The sequence below is a fragment of the Budorcas taxicolor genome, chromosome 21, assembly GCF_023091745.1.
Source record: "Budorcas taxicolor isolate Tak-1 chromosome 21, Takin1.1, whole genome shotgun sequence".
Lineage (NCBI taxonomy): Eukaryota > Metazoa > Chordata > Mammalia > Artiodactyla > Bovidae > Budorcas > Budorcas taxicolor.
Window position 1 is genome coordinate 59,146,224 of NC_068930.1, and position 22,287 is coordinate 59,168,510.

At 56.1% G+C, this 22,287-nt stretch overlaps 1 protein-coding gene across 2 annotated transcripts; it reads left to right on the plus strand.

The window, feature by feature from the left end:
- The first annotated feature begins 1,341 nt into the window (after positions 1-1,341).
- MAP1A (microtubule associated protein 1A) lies at positions 1,342-21,554 on the plus strand. 2 transcript variants are annotated; one of them, XM_052660066.1, is made up of 7 exons: positions 1,342-1,579; positions 2,534-2,635; positions 10,521-10,603; positions 10,870-11,010; positions 11,237-19,442; positions 19,580-19,800; positions 19,988-21,554. In XM_052660066.1, the coding sequence occupies exons 1-7, from the start codon at positions 1,342-1,344 to the stop codon at positions 20,141-20,143; spliced, it is 9,147 nt and encodes a 3,048-aa protein (XP_052516026.1). In that variant the 3' UTR covers positions 20,144-21,554. The 2 variants fall into 2 exon arrangements, with proteins under 2 accessions (XP_052516026.1, XP_052516027.1); XM_052660067.1 differs by lacking the exons at positions 1,342-1,579; positions 2,534-2,635 and adding an exon at positions 8,755-8,872.
- Positions 21,555-22,287: the final 733 nt, after the last annotated feature.

Consider the following 22,287-nt stretch of genomic DNA (forward strand, 5'->3'; position numbering starts at 1 on the left):
AGATAGGGCCATATCCAAATTGCAGAATGGATGTTTTGCTAGTAACAAATGGTTCATGTTAAGAACCAGGGCTACTGTGAGGTACTTAAAATGCAGACACTGTCCAACCCTCGTCAAGGCCTCCAGAGAGGAGGTGAACCAGAAGGTGGCTCACAGCCGTGCTGAATCAAGCACTGTGCTCCTTTCTTCCCTGTACCATCCGGAAAGTGTATGGCACAGGGAACCCACAAAAGTACTGCTGGAGTCCTAGGGCGGAAGGCAAGCTCTGCTCTGTGTGATACACATACAGAATGACTCAGTATCCTGGGTAAAAGAAGATACAGGAGTGCAGAGTAGGTGGTGGGGACAGGCTGAGGAAAGGAGGGGAGCGGGTGTGGATTAGGCTTTTAGCACCACACCATTTTCACAAGGATGTTCCAGGCAATCATAAAACAGTGCCAGCCTCCTTAGTCCTCTTTCACATCCTCTGGTTTTGGTTCTTTTTTTTTTTTTTTGGAAGGGCCAATCTCTTCCCTTGTTCAAACACTGTCCCTTCAGGTTTGAGAATTCCCTGGGAGAACTAATACCATTGTCTCCCAAGGTTACCCAATTCACTGTGTCACAAGTAGTTGGGGAAGGACTTTTCTGGGTTTTACTCAAATCCCCCTTGCTGCAGTCTGAGCTCATTGCACTCAGTAGAGATGGAGACAAGCCAACCACTATCTTCGGAATAACAACTCACCCAGGGACTCAGGGCCGGAAGGTCATTCTGTCCGTCCTGATACTGCACAGCCTTCCAGAGCACACCCAGGGCCTGGGGCAATGAGGACAGAAAAACCGAGGACGGAATCTAGGACCCTGGCAGGCAGTGACAGGAGGGAAGAAAAAAAAAAACACCTCCAAACAACGATAATACAGACACACCGACTGAAGGACACACCAAACTCAAGCAGAGAGGGACAAGATGGCTCCCCTCAGTACTGTCGAGGCTGCGGAACTGCCAGACAGCACTTATTCGGGAAACAGACTACCTAGAAGCTTCTTCTGGCGCGGAGGCAAAAGAGTCGCCCCTCCACCCGGCCCGCAGAGCCCCCACCCCTACTCTAGTCCGAGTATCAGCTCCCTCTGGAAAACGAGTGATGACGGAGGGGGAAAGCCAATCCCCCACTTCGGTACCCGCCCCCCACGCCCAGCGACACCGCAGAGCCGGAGCGTCACGGCCGCAGCCCCGCCCCTGCGGCGCCAGTGCTCCGCCCCCTGACAGGCAGCAGCCAATGAACGACTTCTGCTGCCGGCCTTTAAGAACCGCGCGCACTCTCCCCGCAGCGGACGCGGCTGGCCTAGCGCGCCAACGGAGTTTCCATGGAGACCGAGGCTGGGCCCGGGCGGCCTCGCGGCGTTGCCATGGAGACAAGTCCCGGGCTAGGGCTCCGCAGCCCCGGCTCTCCGCCGGCTCAGAACCCCGCGGAGCCGCTGCGCGAGGCCGGAGCCGTGGTGGCGGCGGCACGCTGGGACCTGCGGAAGCACTCTTTGCTCATCGTGATCGGAGATATCGCTACAGAGAGTCAGCTGAGGGCCGTTCGGGCCCACCTTGAACAAGGTGAGCTGCTGTCCTGGCTGCGCCCGGGACATCCTCCATCCCGTGCTTCTCTGCCGTCTGCATCCTCTATCCCTAGTGTGCATTTCCTGAGATCTGCGCGCCCTGTTAATCTGAATCATCAGCCCCTGTCACCTGCATCTTCTATGTCACGCGTTCGTATCCTCCCAAACTGCCAGCATCTCACAACCCCATCCTCGCCTCACGCCCCACGGCCTTCCGCAATCTCCCTGAGGCAGGGGTGGGGGTAGGGGTGCGGGAGCTGGCACTGCCTGGGTGGGGATGCCCTCGGTTATACCCCTCTCTCCCGCAGTGTCTTAGGCCAGAGGTCCTGAAAGTCCTCACCATCCCATGCAGGGTCCATGTCCCTACCTTAGTTTCTTCTTTAGGGTTCCTGAACAGGCACAGTGTGCTTTCTGAATGCTGCAGACAGATCTCAAATATCCCAGTGCTAGCGGCCAATCTGAAAGAGTGACCTTCGTGGCCACAAGCTCTTCAGACCTCCACTGCCTGTGGCGCAATGCTGCGGAGCCACCTGCGGGTGGAAGCAAGCCACGGAGGAGTGGAGGCAAGGAGGGGGCCACAGGAGGAAAGTCCAGGATCCTACTTAGCTGTATTGGGAAGGCAGCCCCTAGTATCTGGAAATGGGCCCTTGGGTGTCACTTCTATCACAACTGGGCAACTCTGTAAGAAAATTCCTACATACAAATTCACCAATGACCAAATTTAGCCTAAACTGCCCTCCTTCCCCTAGCTCAAGCAAAGTCCAAGAATGGTACAGGACGGGAGCTAGACATAGGACTGGCCACCTTTCTTAAATACATTAATGAGGCTGATCATGACAACCATCCTTATCCCCTCCCTCTCCTTACCCCTTCTGTGAGCTTGGAAATGCTCCCCGAAGTCCAGTCCCTCTGACCTTAGCTGGGTCTCTCTTTGTTTCTTTTTCTCTCACAGGCATTCTCTCCTGGAACATTGATTTATCATCCATTGACTTGAACCAACAATTGAGACTCTTCATTACCCGGCATCTAGCTCACTTCTCGTCAGAGGTCAAAGGTTAGGACTAGTGTCATTTGTCTCAGTGCTGTGGGTGAGGGATGGTCACAGAAGAGCAGAGGTCCAGTCTCTCTGGCAGAACTGACCTTGTGGGAAGTTTGGGTTGGGGAGAAGGGAGGGGTTCCTGAGGGGAATGCTGTAGAGCTCTATAGCGATCTCCACATACCCAGGTCACTTCACAGACAAATGGTATGATGGTGGAGGAAGCCTGGAGAATGTAATTTCTACCTGATAAGGGGTGGTTTATGGACAGCCAACGTGCACTAAGGGAATGAGGTACCTCTTGAGTGATTAATCATCTCCTATGTAAAAGTTCACTCTCTTTTTTGTGTTCCCCTTTCTGTATACCCTGGGCTCCTTGCTTCCCTTTACAGGGACCCTTGAACTCCCCCACTCACCTTTCCAGATCCTTGCTTAGCACTTTCCCTCAGGCTGCACAGCCTATCCTCCAGCCTCTAGGGTTTCTGGTTCCTCCTTTGGCTCAGTCAGCAGATGTTCAGAACAGAGCAGAAACCTTGACCCAAAGGCTGATGAGCACCATCAAATGCAAAGTGGAAGCAGGGTTTCCTGGGTTCACTGCTGCAAGAGCTAGCCATACTTTGAGATTTGGCTCTGAGATCAAAGTTTGCAGGATGCAGTTTCCCATTCTGCTGTGTGGGAGAAATGGTCAGGAATTTGAGAAAAGTAACATTTTAGAAGCTATTATTCCATGACAGTACCTATGGGAAGACTTACAGAAAGCTCTTCATTGCATTATAAAAATGCTTGGGCATCTGGTCATGTTATTGGTAAATGTCGGCAAACCAATTCATACACCAGTGTCTCTATGGAATATAAATCCACCCAGTTCAACAGTCCTTACCATCAAATGACTGAATTCGTATCTTATGCAGATGATTCTCAATTATCCATTATATTAGACAGTCACTTCCCCTTCTTGTTCTGCTCCTCCTGCTCACTGCCACATCGTTGGTCATTGCCCTGATCACCTATTCCTCTAGAGCTGCTCCTGGAGAGAGAAGACAAGTTTAATGTGACTAATGCTATATTATCTTAGAACTATGTGCAGCATTTTGAAAATGCTGTGGCCCAGCTCCTTCTAGAGGCTGGCATCTTCTTGATGTGACTGGCTTCCTATGAAGCTAACCAGTCACTGTTTTGAGACTTCCTTCTGTTTAGTATACTTACGCCATGGCTTCCTCCATTAGCTCTAACAATGTGAAAATCGACAGTTTTACCACTTTATTAATCCTAGGAGCTTTGGTGCAAGGCTGGAGAAAGGGATGACAGCAGATGAAATTAATGACTCAATTGAAGTTTGGGAAGTATCTGCTGATTGTTATTAATTCACGCTGAATTTTCGAACCTTGTCTTTTTGGACATGGATGTGAGGGAAGGATGCTTTCTGGAATGATGTAAGAATGAAGAGAACTTGAACCAAAAAACTTAGCCATTCTTCAGATGAAGATTTGGGGATGCTTGGGAAAATACTTACAGGGAGATGCATAGTTACTCTCAGGGACCTCTCAGACTGATATACAAACACCTACCAGATCTTTTCAATAACAGAGTTTTAGCATGGTGTCCTCAAGGAGCTTAGGACAATTATACCCAATATCAGGGCTTACTTCTGAATTTTTTTAGGTTTGGACATTTTTCATGGTGGCCTGTCTCTGTCCCTGGAGAATAGTGGATAATTTCTTGGAAAAACCTACATGGCTCAAGACAGCCACAGCCCCACCCCTGCTGGCTCCTCTTTCAGCTGTCCCCACAAACAACAGTCAGCCCAGAGCAGCTGCAGACACTGCCCCTCCCTTCAGCTTCCGTTAGTGGGGAGGCCAAGGGAACCAGGCTGCTGGGATGAGCTCCATGGCATATGCTAGTAGCTTACGATTTTATCTGTTCTGCCCACCCCACAGGCTGGGCCACCATCTCTCTCACCTCTCCTCGAACCCTAGGTCAAAATGCTGAAAAGGGGGGACAAAAATGTATCTTGTAATGATAGAGTACAATCATTCCTGCTACCACCCTTTACACACACACACACACCACATACACACACACATAGGGAGAGTACAATCATTCCTTCCACCACCCTTTACACACACACACACACACACACACAGAAAGGAAGGGGACCCTTTGATGGAGAGTCACACACACACACACACACACACACACACACACACACATACACACACAGAAAGGAAGGGGACCCTTTGATGGAGAGTCAGTGGCCCAGCTCCTTCTAGTGGTCAAATGTGGTAAAGGCTTTCCAAGGTGAATTTTGTACCACTTTGGTCTCCAATGGTGACTTGGAAGCTTCCTTTCTAACTCCTGCAAAAAAAAAAAAAAGACAACTCTGGAGTTTCCAAGCATTTTAAAACAAACCCCAAAACAATTAGAACAGTGGGAGTTATTTAAGCTCAGAACTGTGATACTGCTTCTACTATTGAGCACATATAGGAAGGAAGAGGGTTTCGTAATTTATAATTCATGTTTGATATTCTGGGACTAAAACAGACACAGGCTCAAGGGCCAGTTTGGAAGCCTTCTTTCTGACGCTGCATCACCACTGATGTGCTCAGAAAGTGTTAGTTCTGTTCCTTCTGCAAACATGAAGCCTATTCTGAACTGATACAGCAGCTCATTGGCCCCTAGAACTGGGGTTCGCACCGATGTCAGAAATGGGAAAGGAGGGACATGAAGAGTACGTGAAGTCCCTTCTGACAGGCACTTTGAGTCATGGCTTTACCTGGGAGCTAAATTAATCTAGAGTTGAGATATTCTTGTTTAGGAGTTCCTGATCACCTAGGTGACCTCTCATAAATCTTCCACAAGAGGGAGACAGACTTCCAGTGGCATTTGTGCATTATGGGTTTAAGGTTCTAGGAATGAAGCACTTTTTCATCTTTCATGTCATTTACTCCTTGTGGCGCTATTGGAGGGTGGTACTAATATTATACTCATTTTGGAATTCAGGAAGTCATCTTTCAGAAACCTTAAGTGGCTTGTTTAAAAACATGATTAGTAAAATGGCAGAGTCAGATCTCAGATCCAGGACTTCTGATCTCACTTTGTGTCTGAGCTCGGGCCTCTCTTCCTTGGCATCTCACCATTGCATTGCAGCAGAGCCAAGGAACACAGCGGATGGAGGTGTGGTTGTGGTGGGTAGGCTGTTCAGATGGTGAGGGCTGAAGGAAAACTCCATTGTGAGTTGGAACCTTGCCCAGGGTGTGGCCCTTGGGGGTGATAGCTGAGAATAAGGGTGGGCTCTGCAATGGTCTGGGAAATGTTATTTTGTTCTCAAACCACATGTCTATTCAAGTTTCCCTCTTAGCACACTCCAGAGAGCTCTAGAAAGCAGGGAGGAGAGAGAAGGTTCGAGGTGGGAGAAAATAAGAACTATGAAGTTGCAGAAAGGAAGTGTCTCCCCTTTGTGATGCTCGGAACTCAGCCTGGTTTGTGTTGTACGTCTCTGCAGATGGCCTCCTCTATCCAAATGGGGCCGTTGCCATGTTACTGCTTTGCATCCCCGGATCTGAGCAAAGATTCCTCCCCCTCTTTAGTGCCCCCCCCCCCCACTGGTGACTCAGCTCCTCCTCTCCTCTCCAGTTTAGGGGGGATGGGGATACTGAGAGCAGAGACTATTTTGGCTTCTCTGACCTTCAAAAGCAGCTCTTGGCAGCCAGGGGCAAGGGTGGAGCCGGTGCTAGGGAAGAGTGAGTGGATGTCACTGGGAGGAAGCAGGAGGAATTGCCCAGGACTGGGGAGGGTTGATGGGAGGGAAGAGGGCAGGGAAGGACCCTGTAGGAACTTGAGCATCACCAGTTGGAACTCAGTGCTAGAGCTCCCTGGGTCCTCTCTTTGAGTCCTAGAGCGTGTCACCAAATCTGAGACAGAAGAGGCTAAGGGAAACAGGACCAATGTTAAAAGGATTAAGACCCTATAAAATGAAGACATCAGAGAGACATAGCAAAGTACAGAGACAAGAACAGGGACCCAACACCCTACAAAGTCCTTATAAGATCTCTGTAGTCCAAAGTGTACTTTATGTGACATTTAATAATTGGTCTATAGAAAGAAGCTCTTATAGGCCTGGGGCCCTGCTGATCTTCCTTCATCCCTTTAACTATTTCACTGAAAGGTAGAATGTGCCCTGAAACTTCAGAAAATGCCTCTTCATACTCAAAGAACAAGAATTCCAAGTATCAGTGCCTGTGTGGTTGCAGTGCTGTGCTGCATTGGCACAGAATTGTAGGCAGTCTGAGGGCCCCTGTGCCCCACCCCAGACGGGCTAGAGATGGACTAGGGACTGTGTGTCCACTCCAGAATTTCAAACTACCCCCCAACCGAAAATGACTTCTTTCTGCCACATTCCCTCCCCCCATGTCTACAGCTGTGGCTCGGAAGACAGCAGAGCTCAGCGCAACTGCCTCCTTTCTGTCATCCCTAGCCTTCTCAAATAGTCCCTTCACTCCTACCCTAAGCTTTTAGACCCCCAGCCTCTTTGTCTCCTGCTCCTCCAGGGACTGAAGGTCATTCCCCCAGTCTGAGGGGAGAGGCAGCAGATGGTTCCTGAGAGAAAGGGGAGGGCCCAGCCTCCTATATCCCCGGCAATGTGTAGCACAGAGTTTGGGTCTTTGGCTAACACTAAAAGAATGTATCTTAACTAAGCAGGGTTGGGGGAGAAGGACCCCCGCCCCGTAGGCCACTGGAGACCGCCCTGACTCTTTGAGCTGCTAGACGACTCCTCAGCCCCCAGCCAAGCAGAAGCACTAGAGCGCTGACACTGTGAAGGCAAAGAAACAGTTAAGTCTCTAGAGCCTCGTCATGGACCAGCCCCTCTTCCCCGCCCTGGCGCCGCCCTCACCATCAAGCGCCCCCCTCCCCCCCCACCCAACTCCCACCCCAGTGCCGCAGACTCTTCTCTGAAGCTGCCGGCTGAGGCCGGAGCAGCAGCCTCCATGAGGGTCTCCCCCCAACATCCCGGGTAAGAACCTAACCGGGCCAAAGGACTTGGCATGCGGCCGTGGGGGATGCTGTGATGAGGAGGTGGGATTCGGGTAATAGGAAAGGGAGTTGATAACATAATCTGCTGTGTCTGGAACTAGCCTGGCGGGGGTGGGCAGGGTGGGGAGCCGAGAAGATGAACTGACTGTGGGGCCAGCCTGGACCCAGAACCAGGCGGAGGCCAGTGAGGCCAGCACTGTGACAGGCCACCGCGCGAGCTGGGCTGAGCTGGGCTGAGCTGGGTGCAGCCGCCCAGGGGCAGCCGCAGAGGGTGGTGTCACCGGCTCTGCCCAGCGGCCTGGGGCTCAGACGGAGTTAGAGACGGGCTGTGTCTTTGGTAGAGACAGAAGAATTAGAGGGAAAGGCGGATGTTGTGGGAATGCACCGAATGGGAGAGTCTCTGTGTGTCAGCTGCTGGATTGCTCAGCTGCTCCGATGCAGGGGGGTGAATGGGACCGCGAGTTTTTGCCAAGTAAGGGAAGGTGGGGGACACTTTGGAAAAGAAGGGAGGAAAGGGTCGTTAAGACGTGGCACGCGCCTCTTCACAGACCAGCCGGTGTGCGGTGTGCTCCCCACACCCATTCCCGGCAACCTTCGAGCTTGAAACTTGGACTCGAAGCCCCCTCTTTCTGGCTGCCTCCGGGGATGGAGAGGCCGTCTCGGAGACGGGGAGCGCTCGCTCCCCAGCAGCTGCGCCGCATTCCCAGGGCTGTCAACCCCGCCGGCTCCCAGTCACGGCCCCACCCCCATCTCCGCTTCTCTTCCCAAGATGGGGGCTCCGAACAGAGGAGCCGGTTTCTTCTGCTCTCGGCGTCCCCCCCTTTCCCTCCCCACCCCCCATGCAGAGGCAGCCAAGAAAATGACTTGTCATGCTGGGGTGGGGGCGGGGGCGGAGCCGGAGCCGGAGCTCAGCGCGCACACTCACACACTGCGGCACACTGCAGCTGCCCGGCCCCCTCCCGCCCGCCTCACTGCGGAGACACCTGCCCTCCCGGCTCCGCACCCGCAGCCACCCCCGCCCCCACTAACCCCATCCCTGGCCTGGGGATGGGCCCCTGACTCAAAGCAGTCCTCTCCGAAGAAAGCGGCAAAACAAGTCCGTGGCCTTCAGTGGGATTGCGAGGGGAGCTGAAGAGAGGCAGAGGGCTTCCTCCCGGCCCCGAAAAGGAGGGGCGCGGGATACAAACCATGGAGTAGTGGCCAGTCACAGCCAGAGCGCCCAGGGTGAGCCATAGGGTCTTACGCCAAGACCGGAATTGGTGGTTACAAACCAGTCTAGGGGGCCGGGGTTGGGGGCGATGGCAGACTGTCGGGGAACAGAGGCAGTGGAGAGAAAGCAAATTGGACTGTATCACGGATGTTTCCTTTTCTGATCCTCCTAGCTCAAGTGTGTTGACCTTGGGCGTTTGTGCTGGGGTTGCGGGAGGTGGTGGAGCTGCCCTTCCAAATCTAAACTACTTAGAGCCCGCCTTGGGCTGGCTGCTCCCTGAATCCTTGAAGTCCCTCATCCCTCACCTGCCCAAGCCCTGCCCCCTGCTGACTCCGAGGTGGTTCTCATCCTCTGAACTGACCTCAAAGCGTCCCTCAATTCCCAAGTTAACAGAAGAGAACCCCTGAACTCCGCATGGGCCCCGCCCACCCTGCGTGGGCCGTGGTCTTCCGACACCATCCGTAGTTCATTTCCCTGCAGCTGCCAGATCTGCCAGATCCTGGCACCATCGCTCTTCCGCTTAAGAAAGGCCCTGGCCCCAGGGTCCTCTTGTCTGAGCCCCAGAGAGAGGAGAGAGCGCTGGGTCACAGAAGAGGGTCTGGGGGACAGGTTATGAGTCCTCCCACCAGTATCCTCCAGACAGCCCACTTCCACACCGACCACCTATTCAGTCGGTGAGGGCGAGAGGAGCCAGGGCTGGCAGCACCCTTCTTCGGGATCTCCTCTCTAACCTAGCACTTTCTTTCCTGCATTGCTTGGTGTGTGTTCTGTCCCCCACCCCACCCCCCGTAGCCTGGGGAACACGCTGAACCTCTCCTATCTTAACTGTTTCTTGTTTGTGCACCCCAGACTCCCCTCCCTATGACAGAAGGCCCATGGGAGAGGCACAGGAGTGAGAGGAGAAACTGTTGTTCTCTTGGAGAGGTCAGGTTGTGGGGAGTGAACCAGGAGCCTGGGGACGTGGAGCTGAGGTGGGAGATGGAAACCTTTAGCGGTGGGAACAGGATGACTGTGTTTGTGAGTGCAGGCTTGGCCTCTGAGGAACCAGAAAACAGATTAAGAGGTCTTGTTTCTCCTCTGCATTGTAACTCCCTAGGGTTTAGATAGCTCAGACTGCTCTGAGGCTTTTGGAATGGGATGTTGGGCCTCGGATGGGAGTTTGAAAAGAGGATGAGTCCGTACCCACTGCCGTCTCCCTATTTCCAGGCACTCCGGCAAGAAAGCCCTGGGCAGAGGCAAGCTAGTGAGCAGAAAGCTGAGTGAGGATCAACGTCGCAGAAGCCCCTCCTCCAGCTGAGCCCCCCATCCCCAGGCAGCACCAGGAGCTTAGTGCTCCAGAGCGACAGAGAGGGACAAAAGGTTCTTGTCAGCAGGGCAGCCTGAGGCGGGAGTTCCAGGCAGAGGGGGTGTTAGATGAGGGGAGGGAGCAGACAGCCAGTGCGCAAGGAGGAAACCCTGGAAGGGAAGGACTGCAGCCCGGAGCCAGTCCCCAGACCTTACTCAGCAGGTCCCAAAGTGGCAGGATCAAGGAGAGCCAGGCTACTCTTTCCCCCAGCCTCATTTTCTGATAGTGTAGTTTTTCCTCTCCTGCCCTACACAATGCCTCTCCACTTTAGTCTCTACCCACTTCCCTCAATACAAATTCCTGCATCTCTCCCTCAGGCCAGAGGACCCTCTGCCACCAGAGTGAGATCCTAGAGACTGTCATCCTCGTAAACCCCAGTGCCGACAGCATCAGCTCTGAGGTAAGGCCAGGGCCTGAGCCGCACTGGCCTCAAGGGCCTGCTGAAAGCGCCATATCCCACCCCAGCCAGTGCCAAGAATCCCCAGGCTTGGCTTTGAACCACGCTCTCTCTGCCATCTAAGCTGCCTTACAATTCCAGCCCCACCTGGAGGTGCTGTGGGGCTCCCAGTGGGGAGCGTGTCCTTGCCGTGCTGAGGGGGACCTGGAACCTTCAGTGCCCTTTCCTGGGCTTCCTCCATCGTGACCAATCCTCTGTTTCTGCTGTAGGTTCACCACCTCCTCAGCAGCCCATCAGCTCACAAACTGCTGATCTTGAGTGGGCAGAGTTTAGAGCCTGGGGGAGACCTCATCCTACAGAGTGGCACCTATTCCTATCAAAATTTTGCCCAGGTCCTTCACAACCCAGAGGTGAGTCCTATGTCCCAGTGTCTAGGAGGAATAGAACATGGGGTGTGCCTAGAGCTGTGGGGAGGGATCCAAGGAAGGGAAAATCCTATGGCCCTTGACCACCGGGGATGCTGGCAGAATGGTAGGAGATCACCTCAGAGAGAGATGGAGACTAGCAGGTTGAATCTGAGTCGGGTTGAGACAACCCCAGTGACCTGATCAGGCCTTTTGTCTCCCATTCCTCCAGATTGCCCAACTACTCAGCAACAGAGACCCTGGGATCCAGGCTTTCCTCACCGTGTCTTGCTTAGGGGAGGGTGACTGGAGCCACCTGGGACTATCCAGTTCCCAAGAGACCCTGCACCTCCGGCTAAACCCTGAGCCCACGCTGCCCACCATGGATGGCGTGGCTGAATTCTCCGAGTACGTCTCTGAGACTGTGGATGTGCCGTCCCCCTTCGACCTGCTGGAGCCCCCCACCTCAGGCGGCTTTCTCAAGCTCTCCAAGCCTTGCTGCTACATCTTCCCTGGCGGCCGCGGGGACTCGGCCCTCTTTGCCGTTAATGGTTTCAACATCCTGGTGGACGGTGGCTCTGACCGCAAGTCCTGCTTCTGGAAGCTAGTGCGGCATCTGGACCGCATCGACTCGGTGCTGCTCACCCACATCGGGGCCGACAACCTGCCAGGCATCAACGGGCTTCTGCAGCGCAAAGTGGCAGAACTGGAAGAGGAGCAGTCCCAGGGCTCCAGCAGCTACAGCGACTGGGTGAAGAACCTCATCTCCCCCGAGCTGGGGGTTGTCTTCTTCAACGTGCCCGATAAGCTGCGGCTGCCGGATGCCTCGCGCAAGGCCAAGCGCAGCATTGAGGAGGCCTGCCTCACTCTGCAGCACTTAAACCGCCTGGGCATCCAGGCCGAGCCCCTGTACCGTGTGGTCAGCAACACCATAGAACCTCTCACCCTCTTCCACAAGATGGGTGTGGGCCGCCTGGACATGTACGTCCTCAACCCTGTCAAGGACAGCAAGGAGATGCAGTTCCTCATGCAAAAGTGGGCAGGCAACAGTAAAGCCAAGACGGGCATCGTGCTGGCTAACGGGAAGGAGGCTGAGATCTCGGTGCCCTACCTGACCTCCATCACCGCTCTGGTGGTCTGGTTGCCAGCCAACCCCACTGAGAAGATCGTGCGTGTCCTTTTCCCAGGGAATGCCCCCCAGAACAAGATCTTGGAGGGCCTGGAAAAGCTTCGACACCTGGACTTCCTGCGCTACCCTGTGGCCACACAGAAGGACCTGGCCACTGGGGCTGTGCCTGCCAACCTCAAACCCAGCAAAATCAAACAGCGAGCTGACAGCAGAGAGAGCCTCAAGGCCACGACCAAGACACCCGTGGGCAAGCTGGCCAAACGGGAGGAGGTGGCCGAAGAGGGAGCCAAGGAGGCTCGCTCAGAACTGGCCAAAGAGTTAGCCAAGACCGAAAAGAAAGCAAAAGAGTCATCTGAGAAGCCCCCAGAGAAGCCCGCCAAGCCCGAGAGGGTGAAGACAGAGTCGAGCGAGGCACTGAAGGCAGAGAAGCGAAAGCTGATCAAAGACAAAGTGGGGAAGAAGCACCTGAAAGAAAAGATATCAAAGCTGGAAGAGAAAAAAGACAAAGAGAAAAAGGAGATCAAGAAGGAGAGGAAGGAGCTCAAGAAGGATGAAGGAAGGAAGGAGGAAAAGAAGGATGCCAAGAAGGAGGAGAAGAAGAAAGACACCAAACCCGAGGTCAAAAAGATTTCCAAGCCAGACCTGAAGCCCTTTACCCCTGAGGTGCGGAAGACCCTCTACAAAGCCAAGGCCCCCGGCAGAGTCAAAATGGACAAGAGCCGGGCTACCCGTGGGGAGAAGGAGCTGTCCTCCGAGCCCCGCACACCCCCGGCCCAGAAGGGGGCCGCACCCCTCCCAGCAAGGGAGCTGGCCTTGTCTTCACCAGAAGACCTTACACAGGACTTTGAGGAGTTGAAACGTGAGGAGAGGGAGTTGCTGACCGAACAAAGTGACGCAAGACTAGGCGAGAAACCGCTCCCCCCGGACACTGCCGAGGAGGGACTCCCGAGCACAGCGGCTCAGGTGGCACCACCCTCTGTCCCCGGGCTGGAAGCAGAAGTACCTGTGATGAAGGAGAAAGAGGTTGTCCCAGACGTCCCTGAGGAACGAGGCAGCAAGGACAGAGGCCCAGACTCTGGGGCGGAAACAGAGGAAGAGAAAGATACCTGGGAGGAAAAGAAGCCAAAGGAAGCCGAGGGGCTCCCTGACAGAACAGAAGCCCGAGAGGAAAGTGAACCTGAGGTAAAGGAAGATGTGATAGAGAAGGCCGAGTTAGAGGAGATGGAGGAGCTGCCCCCTTCCGATGAGGAGGAAGAAGAGGAGACAAAGGCAGAGGGTTTTTACCAAAAGCACATGCAAGAAGCCTTGAAGGTGACGCCAAGGGGCAAAGAGGCTCTTGGCGGCCGAGAACCGGGACTCCAAGGCAAGGCCCTGGAGAAGGAGACCTCGTCATTCCTAAGCAGCCTGGCCACCCCAGCAGGAGCCACTGAGCACGTGTCTTACATCCAGGACGAGACGATCCCTGGCTACTCCGAGACCGAGCAGACCATCTCGGATGAAGAGATCCATGACGAGCCTGAGGAGCGCGCGGCCCCGCCTAGGTTTCCGACAGGAACCTATGACCTCCCTGGGCCTGAAGGTCCTGGCCCCTTTGAGGCCAGCCAGCCTGCTGACACCGCTGTTCCCGCCACCGCCAGCAAGGCCTACGGAGCACCAGAGACAGAACTCACCTACCCCCCCAACATGGTGGCCGCCCCTCTGGCAGAAGAGGAGCACGTGTCCTCGGCCACCTCGATCACTGAGTGTGACAAGCTCTCTTCCTTTGCCACGTCCGTGGCCGAGGACCAGTCCGTGGCTTCACTCACGGCCCCACAGACAGAGGAGACGGGCAAGAGCTCCCTGCTGCTTGACACGGTCACGAGCATCCCCTCATCCCGCACTGAAGCCACTCAGGGCCTGGACTACGTGCCATCGGCCGGCACCATCTCACCCACCTCCTCACTGGAAGAAGACAAAGGCTTCAAGTCACCACCCTATGAGGACTTCTCTGTGACTGGGGAGTCAGAGAAGAGAGGAGAGATGGTAGGGAGAGGCTTGTCTGGAGAGAGGGCCCTGGAGGAGGAAGAGAAGGAGGAGACCGCCAATGTACAGATGTCAGAGAAACTGCATGGTCAGTATGGACCCCCGATGTTTGCTGCCCCCGGGCATGCCCTCCACCCAGGGGAACCAGCCCTTGGAGAGGCGGAGGAGCGCTGCCTCAGCCCAGATGACAGCACAGTGAAGATGGCCTCTCCGCCACCGTCTGGCCCACCCAGTGCCACCCACACGCCCTTTCATCAGTCCCCAGTGGAGGAAAAGTCTGAGCCCCAAGACTTTCAGGAAGGAGACTCCTGGGGAGATACCAAGAGTATCCCAGGTGTGGGCAAGGAAGTTGCTGCAGAAGAGACCACCAAGCCAGGGCCTGACAAGGGCACACTGGAGGAGGAAGGGAAGGCGCCTCCTCCCAGGAGCCCCCAGGCCCAGGAGGTACCCATCAGCATAGCTGGGGGACAGGTCGGCCGCACCATCCAGCTGCTGCCAGAACAGGACAAAGCCATCGTCCTCGAGACTATGGAGGTGGGAGAGCCCGCAGGCCCAGTTCAAGAAACAGAAGCCCTACCCGAAGACTTGAGAACCTCACTCCAAGAACTTGGGGAACCTCAGAAAGAGGAGGTGCTCCAAATTCCTGACCGAGGCCTCTCCCCTGAAGAGGCAGAGTCCCTCTCTGTCCTCAGCGTGGTCTCCCCAGATGCTGCCAAAAAGCAAGACGCCACCCCAAGGTCTCCCTGTAGCCTGACAGAGCAGCGCCTCCACACAGACCTGTGGCCGCAGGGATCTCCAGAAGACACCCGGTCACTGTCTTTCTCAGAGGAGAGTCCCAGCAAGGAGACCTCGCTGGACATCTCTTCCAAGCAGCTGTCTCCAGAAAGCCTTGGCACCCTCCAGTTTGGGGAACTAAGCCTTGGAAAGGAAGAAAAGGGCCCCCTGATACAGGCTGAGGACACCGCTCTCCACCTAGCCCCTCTGTCTATTCCAGAAGCCCAGGCAGCCACAGCGTCGCCTCCCACAGATGGGACCAGTGGATACTCCGCACGGGCAGACATCACAGATGAGAGCCCTGATGGAAAATTACCCGCCAGTTCCTTCTCTCCCACTGCGCTGCTAGGAGATGGGAGGCACTCACCTGGAGTGATCACAAGCTTGGGTGAACACATTCTCACACCTGATAGCTCCCTCACCAAGAGCCCTGAGTCCTTGCCAAGCCCTGCCATGGAGGATATTGTCATGGAGTGGGAAGGCAAAGTTCCAAAGTTGAAAGACAGACCCCCAGAGCAGAAGGAGAAGGGACCCGAGCCCACGGATGAAGCCCTTCAGCAGCAGGGCCAAACCCTGGAACAGAGGGACACTGTCACGGAGCAGAGGGACACTGTCACGGAGCAGAGGGACACAGCCATCTGTCGGAAAGATGAGGTTCTGGAGGAGAAGGACAAGGCTGGGGAGCCACAGGATCAGGCTGTGGAACAAAAAGGCAGAGACTCAGAACACAGGGACACAGTCCTGGATCAGAAGGCCCAGGCCCCGGAAGGAAAAGACAAAGACTTAGGACCTAAAGACAGAGGCTTAGAACACAAGGACACAGTCCCAGATCAGAAGGCCCAGGCCCCGGAAGAAAAAGACAAAGACTTAGAACCTAAAGACAGAGGCTTAGAAGCAAAAGACAAGGCCCTAGAACAGGAGGACAAGGTCCCAGAAGAGAAAGATAAAATCTTAGAACAAAAAATCAGAGACTTGGAACATAAAGACACTGTTCCAGAAGACACGGTCCCTGAACTGAAGGGCAAGGCCTTAGAACAGAAAGATGAAGCCTCTGAACAGGACAAGGCCCCAGAAGAGAAGGACAAGGCCCAGAAGGACCAGGCCCCAGAACAGAAGGACCAGGCCTTAGCTCAGAAATACTGGGCTCTCGAACAGAAGGCTGAAGCACTTGAACAAACCATTAAGGCCACTGAACAAAAAGATAAATTTCTGGAAGAGAAGGACAAAACTCAGGAGCAGGAGAGCCCTGTGCAGGAGGATAAAATCATGGCACCGAAGGAGATCCTAGAGGAAAAATCTCCAGAAAAAGTCAAGGCTGTGGAACAGAAAGAAGCTGTGCTGGAGAAGAGGAAAGCTCTGGGGCTGGAAGAGAGCCCAGTGCAGGAGGACAAGGCCTGGGAGCAGGAGGAGAAGTACCAGAAGGAGCAGGATGTGGTCCAGGAGTGGCGAGAAACACCTCCAAGCAGCAGAGAACCGGCTGGAGAACAGAAAGAGCCTGCCCGGACGTGGGAGGACACATCTGAGCAGGAAGACACGTACTGGAGGGGCAGAGAGGATGTGGTCCTGGAGCAGGACACGTACTGGCAGGAGCTGAGCTGCGAGCGGAAGGTCTGGTTCCCTCATGAGCTGGGGGGCCCGGGGGCCCGGCCACGGTACACAGAAGAGCGGGAGAGCACCTTCCTCGATGAGGGGCCAGACGATGAGCAGGAAGTGGCCCCCTTGGAGCACACACCCCAGAGTCCCTGGGCCTCGGACTTCAAGGGCTTTCAGGAGCCTGCACCACAGAAGGGGCTGGAGGTGGAGCGCTGGCTTGCGGAGTCACCAGTTGAGCTGCCACCAGAGGAAGAGGACAAGCTGACCCGCTCCCCCTTTGAGATCATCTCTCCTCCAGCCTCCCCGCCTGAGATGGCTGCACAGAGGGTTCTGCCGGCCCCGGAGCAAGAGAGCCCCATCCCAGATCCTAAGCTCCTGCCACCCATGAGGGACGAACCCACTACCCGCTCCTGGCTGGCTGACATCCCACCATGGGTGCCCAAGGACAGACCCCTGCCCCCTGCACCCCTCTCCCCAGCTCCCGCTCCCCCGACGCCTGCCCCAGAGCCACACACTTGTGCACCCTTCTCCTGGGGCACAGCTGAGGATGATGGTGTGGCTGCAGTGCAGGAGGGGGCAGCTGAGCTGGAAGGCGGGCCATACTCCCCGCTAGGGAAGGACTACCGCAAGGCCGAAGAGGAAAGGGAAGAAGAAGTGGGGGTTCCTGACCACAGCCCCCAGAGCTCACAGGTCCCCAAGGCCAGTGAAAGCCATGCCTCTGAGGAGCCCGAGCAGACCGAGCCAGAGGAGAGAGAGCCCACTCCCTATCCGGATGAGCGGAGCTTCCAGTACGCAGACATCTACGAGCAGATGATGCTCACAGGGCTGGGTCCTGCCTGCCCCACTAGAGAGCCTCCGCTTGGAGCTGCTGGGGACTGGCCCCCCCACATCTCAACCAAGGAGGAAGCTGCTGGCCGAGACACACCTGCAGAGAAGGAGCTTTCATCTCCTGTCTCACCCCATCGCCTCCAATTCGACACTCCGACCTTCAGCTATGCAGCTCTGGCAGGACCCACTGTGCCCCCCAGGCAGGAGCCTGAGCCAGGGCTAGGCATGGACCCCAGCCTCACCCCACCTGCAGTACCCCCCCGTGCTCCTATCCCGCAGAGCCAAGGCCCAAGCCTACCGCTGAATGGTCACATCCTGAGCTGCAGTCCAGATCGGAGAACCCCCTCCCCCAAGGAACCAGGACGAGGTCCCTGGGATGACAGCCCCAGTGACTCGGAGCTGGAGAAGGGGGCTCGGGAGCAACCCGAAAAAGAGGCCCAGTCCCCAAGTCCCCCGTACCCCACGGCCGCTGGCCCCTCTGCCTTGTGGCCCGAAAGCGAGGCACGTACCAGCCCTTCCTCGGACTCACACCTGGGTCCTGCCCGACCCAGCCTGGACTTCCCTGCATCAGCCTTTGGCTTCTCCTCACTGCAGCCGGCGCCTCCACAGCTGCCCTCCCCAGCAGAACCCCGCTCAGCACCCTGTGGGTCGCTTGCCTTCTCTGGGGACCGGGCTTTGGCTCTGGCTCCAGGGCCCCCCGCCAGAGCCCGGCATGATGAGTACCTTGAAGTGACCAAGGCCCCCAGCCTGGACTCGTCGCTGCCCCAGCTCCCATCACCTGGATCTCCCGGCGCCCCTCTCCTCTCCAGTCTGCCGAGGCCCGCCTCTCCCGTGCTGTCTGAAGGCTCCTCCTCGGAGGCCACCACCCCTGTGATTTCAAGTGTGGCTGAGGGCTTCCCTCCGGGTCTGGGAGCTGCAGAACCAGGGTCCATAGAGCTGGTCCCAGGAATGGAAGCCACTGCCCACGGCCTCTGGGACCTCGCTTCTCTGAGCCCAGCACCTCCAGCGTCCCTGGACTTGGCCCTAGCTCCGGCTCCGAGCCTGCCCGGGGACATGGATGACGGCACCCTGCCCTGTCGCCTGGAGTGCTCAGGAGCGGCTGCCAAGAAGCCAAGCCCCTCCCAGCGTCCCTCCCGAGATGGTGCCACCAATGGTCCAACTGAAACCAGCCCCAAGCCCCCGGGCCCTGCCGCAGCCGAAGCTGAGGCCTGCCCTGCCTGGGAGCGTGGGGCCTGGCCTGAGGGAGCCGAGAGGTGCCCCCGGCCTGACACGCTGCTCTCCCCTGAGCAGCTGCCGTGCCCTGGAGCGGCCCCTGGAGACCAGCCTAGAAGCGGCTCCCCCGAGACGGAGGCTGGGCCCCAGGGATGTGCCACTGAACCCCGGCCCCACCGTGGGGAGCTCTCCCCCTCCTTCCTGAACCCTCCTCTCCCTCGGTCCACGGATGACAGTGACCCCTCAACTGAGGAGGCTCGGCTAGTAGGGAGAGGGGGGCGGCACCGGGCAGGAGCCCCAGGGGCCACAGGGGGCCCATGCCCCGTGGCAGATGAGACACCCCCAACGTCAGCCAGTGACTCAGGCTCCTCACAGTCAGATTCTGACGTTCCTCCAGAAACTGAGGAGTGTCCATCCATCACAGCTGAGGCAGCCCTCGACTCGGATGAAGATGGGGACTTCCTGCCTGTGGACAAAGCTGGTGGGGTCAGTGGGACTCACCATCCCAGGCCCGGCCATGACCCGCCCCCGCTCCCCCAGCCAGACCCTCGGCCAGCCCCTCCCCGTCCTGACGTGTGCATGGCTGACCCCGAGGGGCTCAGCTCAGAGTCTGGAAGGGTAGAGAGGCTACGGGAGAAGGAAAAGGCACAGGGGAGAGTTGGCCGCAGGGCCCCGGGTAGGGCTAAGCCAGCATCTCCTGCCCGCCGTCTGGATCTTCGGGGAAAACGCTCACCCACCCCTGGTAAAGGGACTGCAGATCGAGCCTCCCGGGTCCCACCCCGACCACGCAGCACTACAAGCCAGGTCACCCCAGCAGAGGAAAAGGATGGACACAGCCCCATGTCCAAAGGCTTAGTCAATGGACTCAAGGCAGGACCAAGTAAGTATAACGTGGAGAGTGGGAGACTGGTTTGGGTCTGGGTGTGGGCTGGTTAGGGGCTCCAGTGGGAGGAAGGAAGATGGTTGCCACAAGAATTTTCCTCTCCCTCTACAATGAGTCCTGTGTTGTCTCTACAGCAGCCTTGGGTTCCAAGGGCGGCTCTGGTGCCCCTGTCTATGTGGATCTCGCTTACATCCCGAATCACTGCAGCGGCAAGACTGCTGACCTTGACTTCTTCCGACGAGTGCGTGCATCCTACTATGTGGTCAGTGGGAACGACCCTGCCAATGGCGAGCCGAGCAGGGCTGTGCTGGATGCCCTGCTGGAGGGCAAGGCCCAGTGGGGGGAGAATCTTCAGGTGAGTGGCAAGGAACACCAGGGAGGAGGTCTGGTCAGAGTTTGCTCAGAGCAACAGTGAACACAGTCTCTGTTCATGAAAGGAGGATGGAACCTTTGCTCTGGTCCTTCCTGAACCATCAGGTGCCCGTCCCCCAACTTCCCTTCCCTCCGCATTCTCACCTCAGGCTGTCTTGTCTCCTACCCAGGTGACTCTGATCCCTACTCATGACACAGAGGTGACGCGTGAGTGGTACCAGCAGACCCATGAGCAGCAGCAGCAGCTGAACGTTCTAGTCCTGGCCAGCAGCAGCACCGTGGTCATGCAGGACGAGTCCTTCCCTGCCTGCAAGATTGAGTTCTGAAAGAGCCACTGTCCCTTCCCTGAGGATCCGCTCCCCCAGCTCCCCTAGACGATGGCTACTGCTGAGTCCTTTGGGGTTGAGGGACATGGGAGTTGGGGGAGGGGGTGGGGTGGACAGGATGTCTCGTGGGAACTCAGGCTGGGCTTAACAGGAGGGGTCATCCTTCCCCCTCATCCACGTCTGAAAGGAGTCTCCAAACCAAAGGTAACCAGGATTAGGATAGGGAGAGAATGCAAAATTAGGACACAAGGTCATCTGATGCTTGAGGACCCTGGAGTGACACCCTCTCTTAGCACTGCCCAATGCTGGTGATGGAGTGGAGAGTGAGGATGGGCCTCAGCGAGCAGCCTCCTCCCTCATGGAGGAAGGTCATATCCCCAGCCCCAGGGACCTCTTCATCTATATAATTTAGCATCCCACAGAAGGACTTCCAGTAGTAATTTATGTGACCTGGGGGCAGGATACTGTCAGTGAGGTGTTCAGAGCTGCGCCCTTCGGTCCATCTCCCATTCCCTTCCCCGTCAGTTTGGGTTCTGGCAGGGATCTGGGGGTACGCCACTGCTACACTGTCCCACTGCTTGCCTCCGTGTCTGAATGTCTCAATCCAAAACCTGAAGCTCTTTTTTGACCAACAGATAGGTGAGGAGAAGAAAGGAGCTTATCCTCCCAGCCCCTGCTTCATACCATTCACATCCCAGAGCCATGCCCAGACCAGGCCTGCTGGGCAGCACAAAGGAGCAAGGAGAGCCCGGCATCACTTAGGGAATCTTTCCAAGCTCCCTGACCTTCGGAGATTTTCACCCACCGATTCCAACTCTCCTGATCCCTTCTCATACTTGCTTGGCTTATCTGCATGTGGTCACCTGCTGTGGCCTGGTGTGTAATGGGTTAAAAGCCACTGCCTGACATCCCAACACTTGACACCCCAGAAATGTGTGACTCCCCCAACATTCCATTCTGCCATCCTGCAGCTGAAATGGGGACGCTGGCTGCCTTTCCAGCTCCACACCCTGGGACAGAGGATCTGGGAGGCGGAGGCCATGCCAGAGGACTTGGGGATAAGGAGAGGGAGGAAGGCAAGAGGGAGAGGAAGCTGAGCTAAGGCTGAACTCTGACTGAGGGAGATGAAAACAGGCTGAAAATACCACCCCGGGAGAGGACCTCACCCCAAGCAAGCCAATAAGAGCTCTGCCAGACTGCTGCGGGACTGAGAAATCCAGACGCTCTTGTCAGGACTCGGCTTCTCTGCCAAATGACTGTGTGGAAACCAGATCGAGCCCGCCTGTGTTCTTCCAGCTCCCACTCTCCCGTGCTGCTGTGCTCTGCTCCTCCCCACTCTTCCCTGCTCTAGCTCCCAGCTGCTGTAACGGAGCCGCCTCCAACTCTAACAATAAATCCAGTTCATTACAGATGCTCCAGTGAGGCTTAGGCTTTTTCTGACTACACATTGCTCAGTTGCTGGGCCCTGGCTTCTGCCTCTCTGCTTCTACCAGTGTTGTCATTTACCTCAGTGCCTTTGATGACTGGAGGCAGTTCCAAGACCCAGGCAGGCCTAAGAATACAGGGTGAGTGGAGGGCGAAAAAGTTATGGGGAGCCAGCATAACTTCTAAAAACCGGTGAGAGCGCCCAAGGATGGGGAATAGGAACTGAGCGTAGGGACACACGTTTGGTTTGGGGGAGGGGAGAGAAGCCGGAGGGGGCGGGGGCAGTGTCTCTGAAGAAGGGGAACTGCATACCATGGGGTCAAGAGCTTAGGGCCGAAAAATCAGCATCAGACACCTTGCACAAGGTGAAGTCGCTCAGTCATGTCTGAATCCGACTCTGTGGACTGTAGCCTTCCAGGCTCCTCCATCCGTGGGATTCTCCAGGCAAGAATACTGGAGTGGGTTGCCATTTCCTTCTCCAGGGGATCTTCCTGACCCAGGGATCGAACCCAGGTCTCCCACATTTGCAGGCAAATGCTTCACCCTTTGAGCCACCAGGGAAGCCCCAGAACCTTGCACAGAACATCAGAGAGGCAAGGAGTTGAGGGGGCTCTATGAGATCCAGAGCCTATTGAGATTATAAACAGCTTTCAGGATTTCCAGCAAGTAAACTGTTGGATTTTCCCCTGCAGTGAAACCCTTTATAGTCCTGGGTATGT

What these genes read in the sequence shown, in the direction of transcription:
- MAP1A (XM_052660066.1), top strand. Translation starts at nt 1,342, where the DNA reads ATGGAGACCGAGGCTGGGCCCGGGCGGCCTCGCGGCGTTGCCATGGAG. An exon ending in TCGGGCCCACCTTGAACAAG is followed by an intron (nt 1,580 to 2,533) that starts GTGAGCTGCTGT and finishes TTTCTCTCACAG; the next exon opens with GCATTCTCTCCTGGAACATT. An exon ending in CTTCTCGTCAGAGGTCAAAG is followed by an intron (nt 2,636 to 10,520) that starts GTTAGGACTAGT and finishes TCTCTCCCTCAG; the next exon opens with GCCAGAGGACCCTCTGCCAC.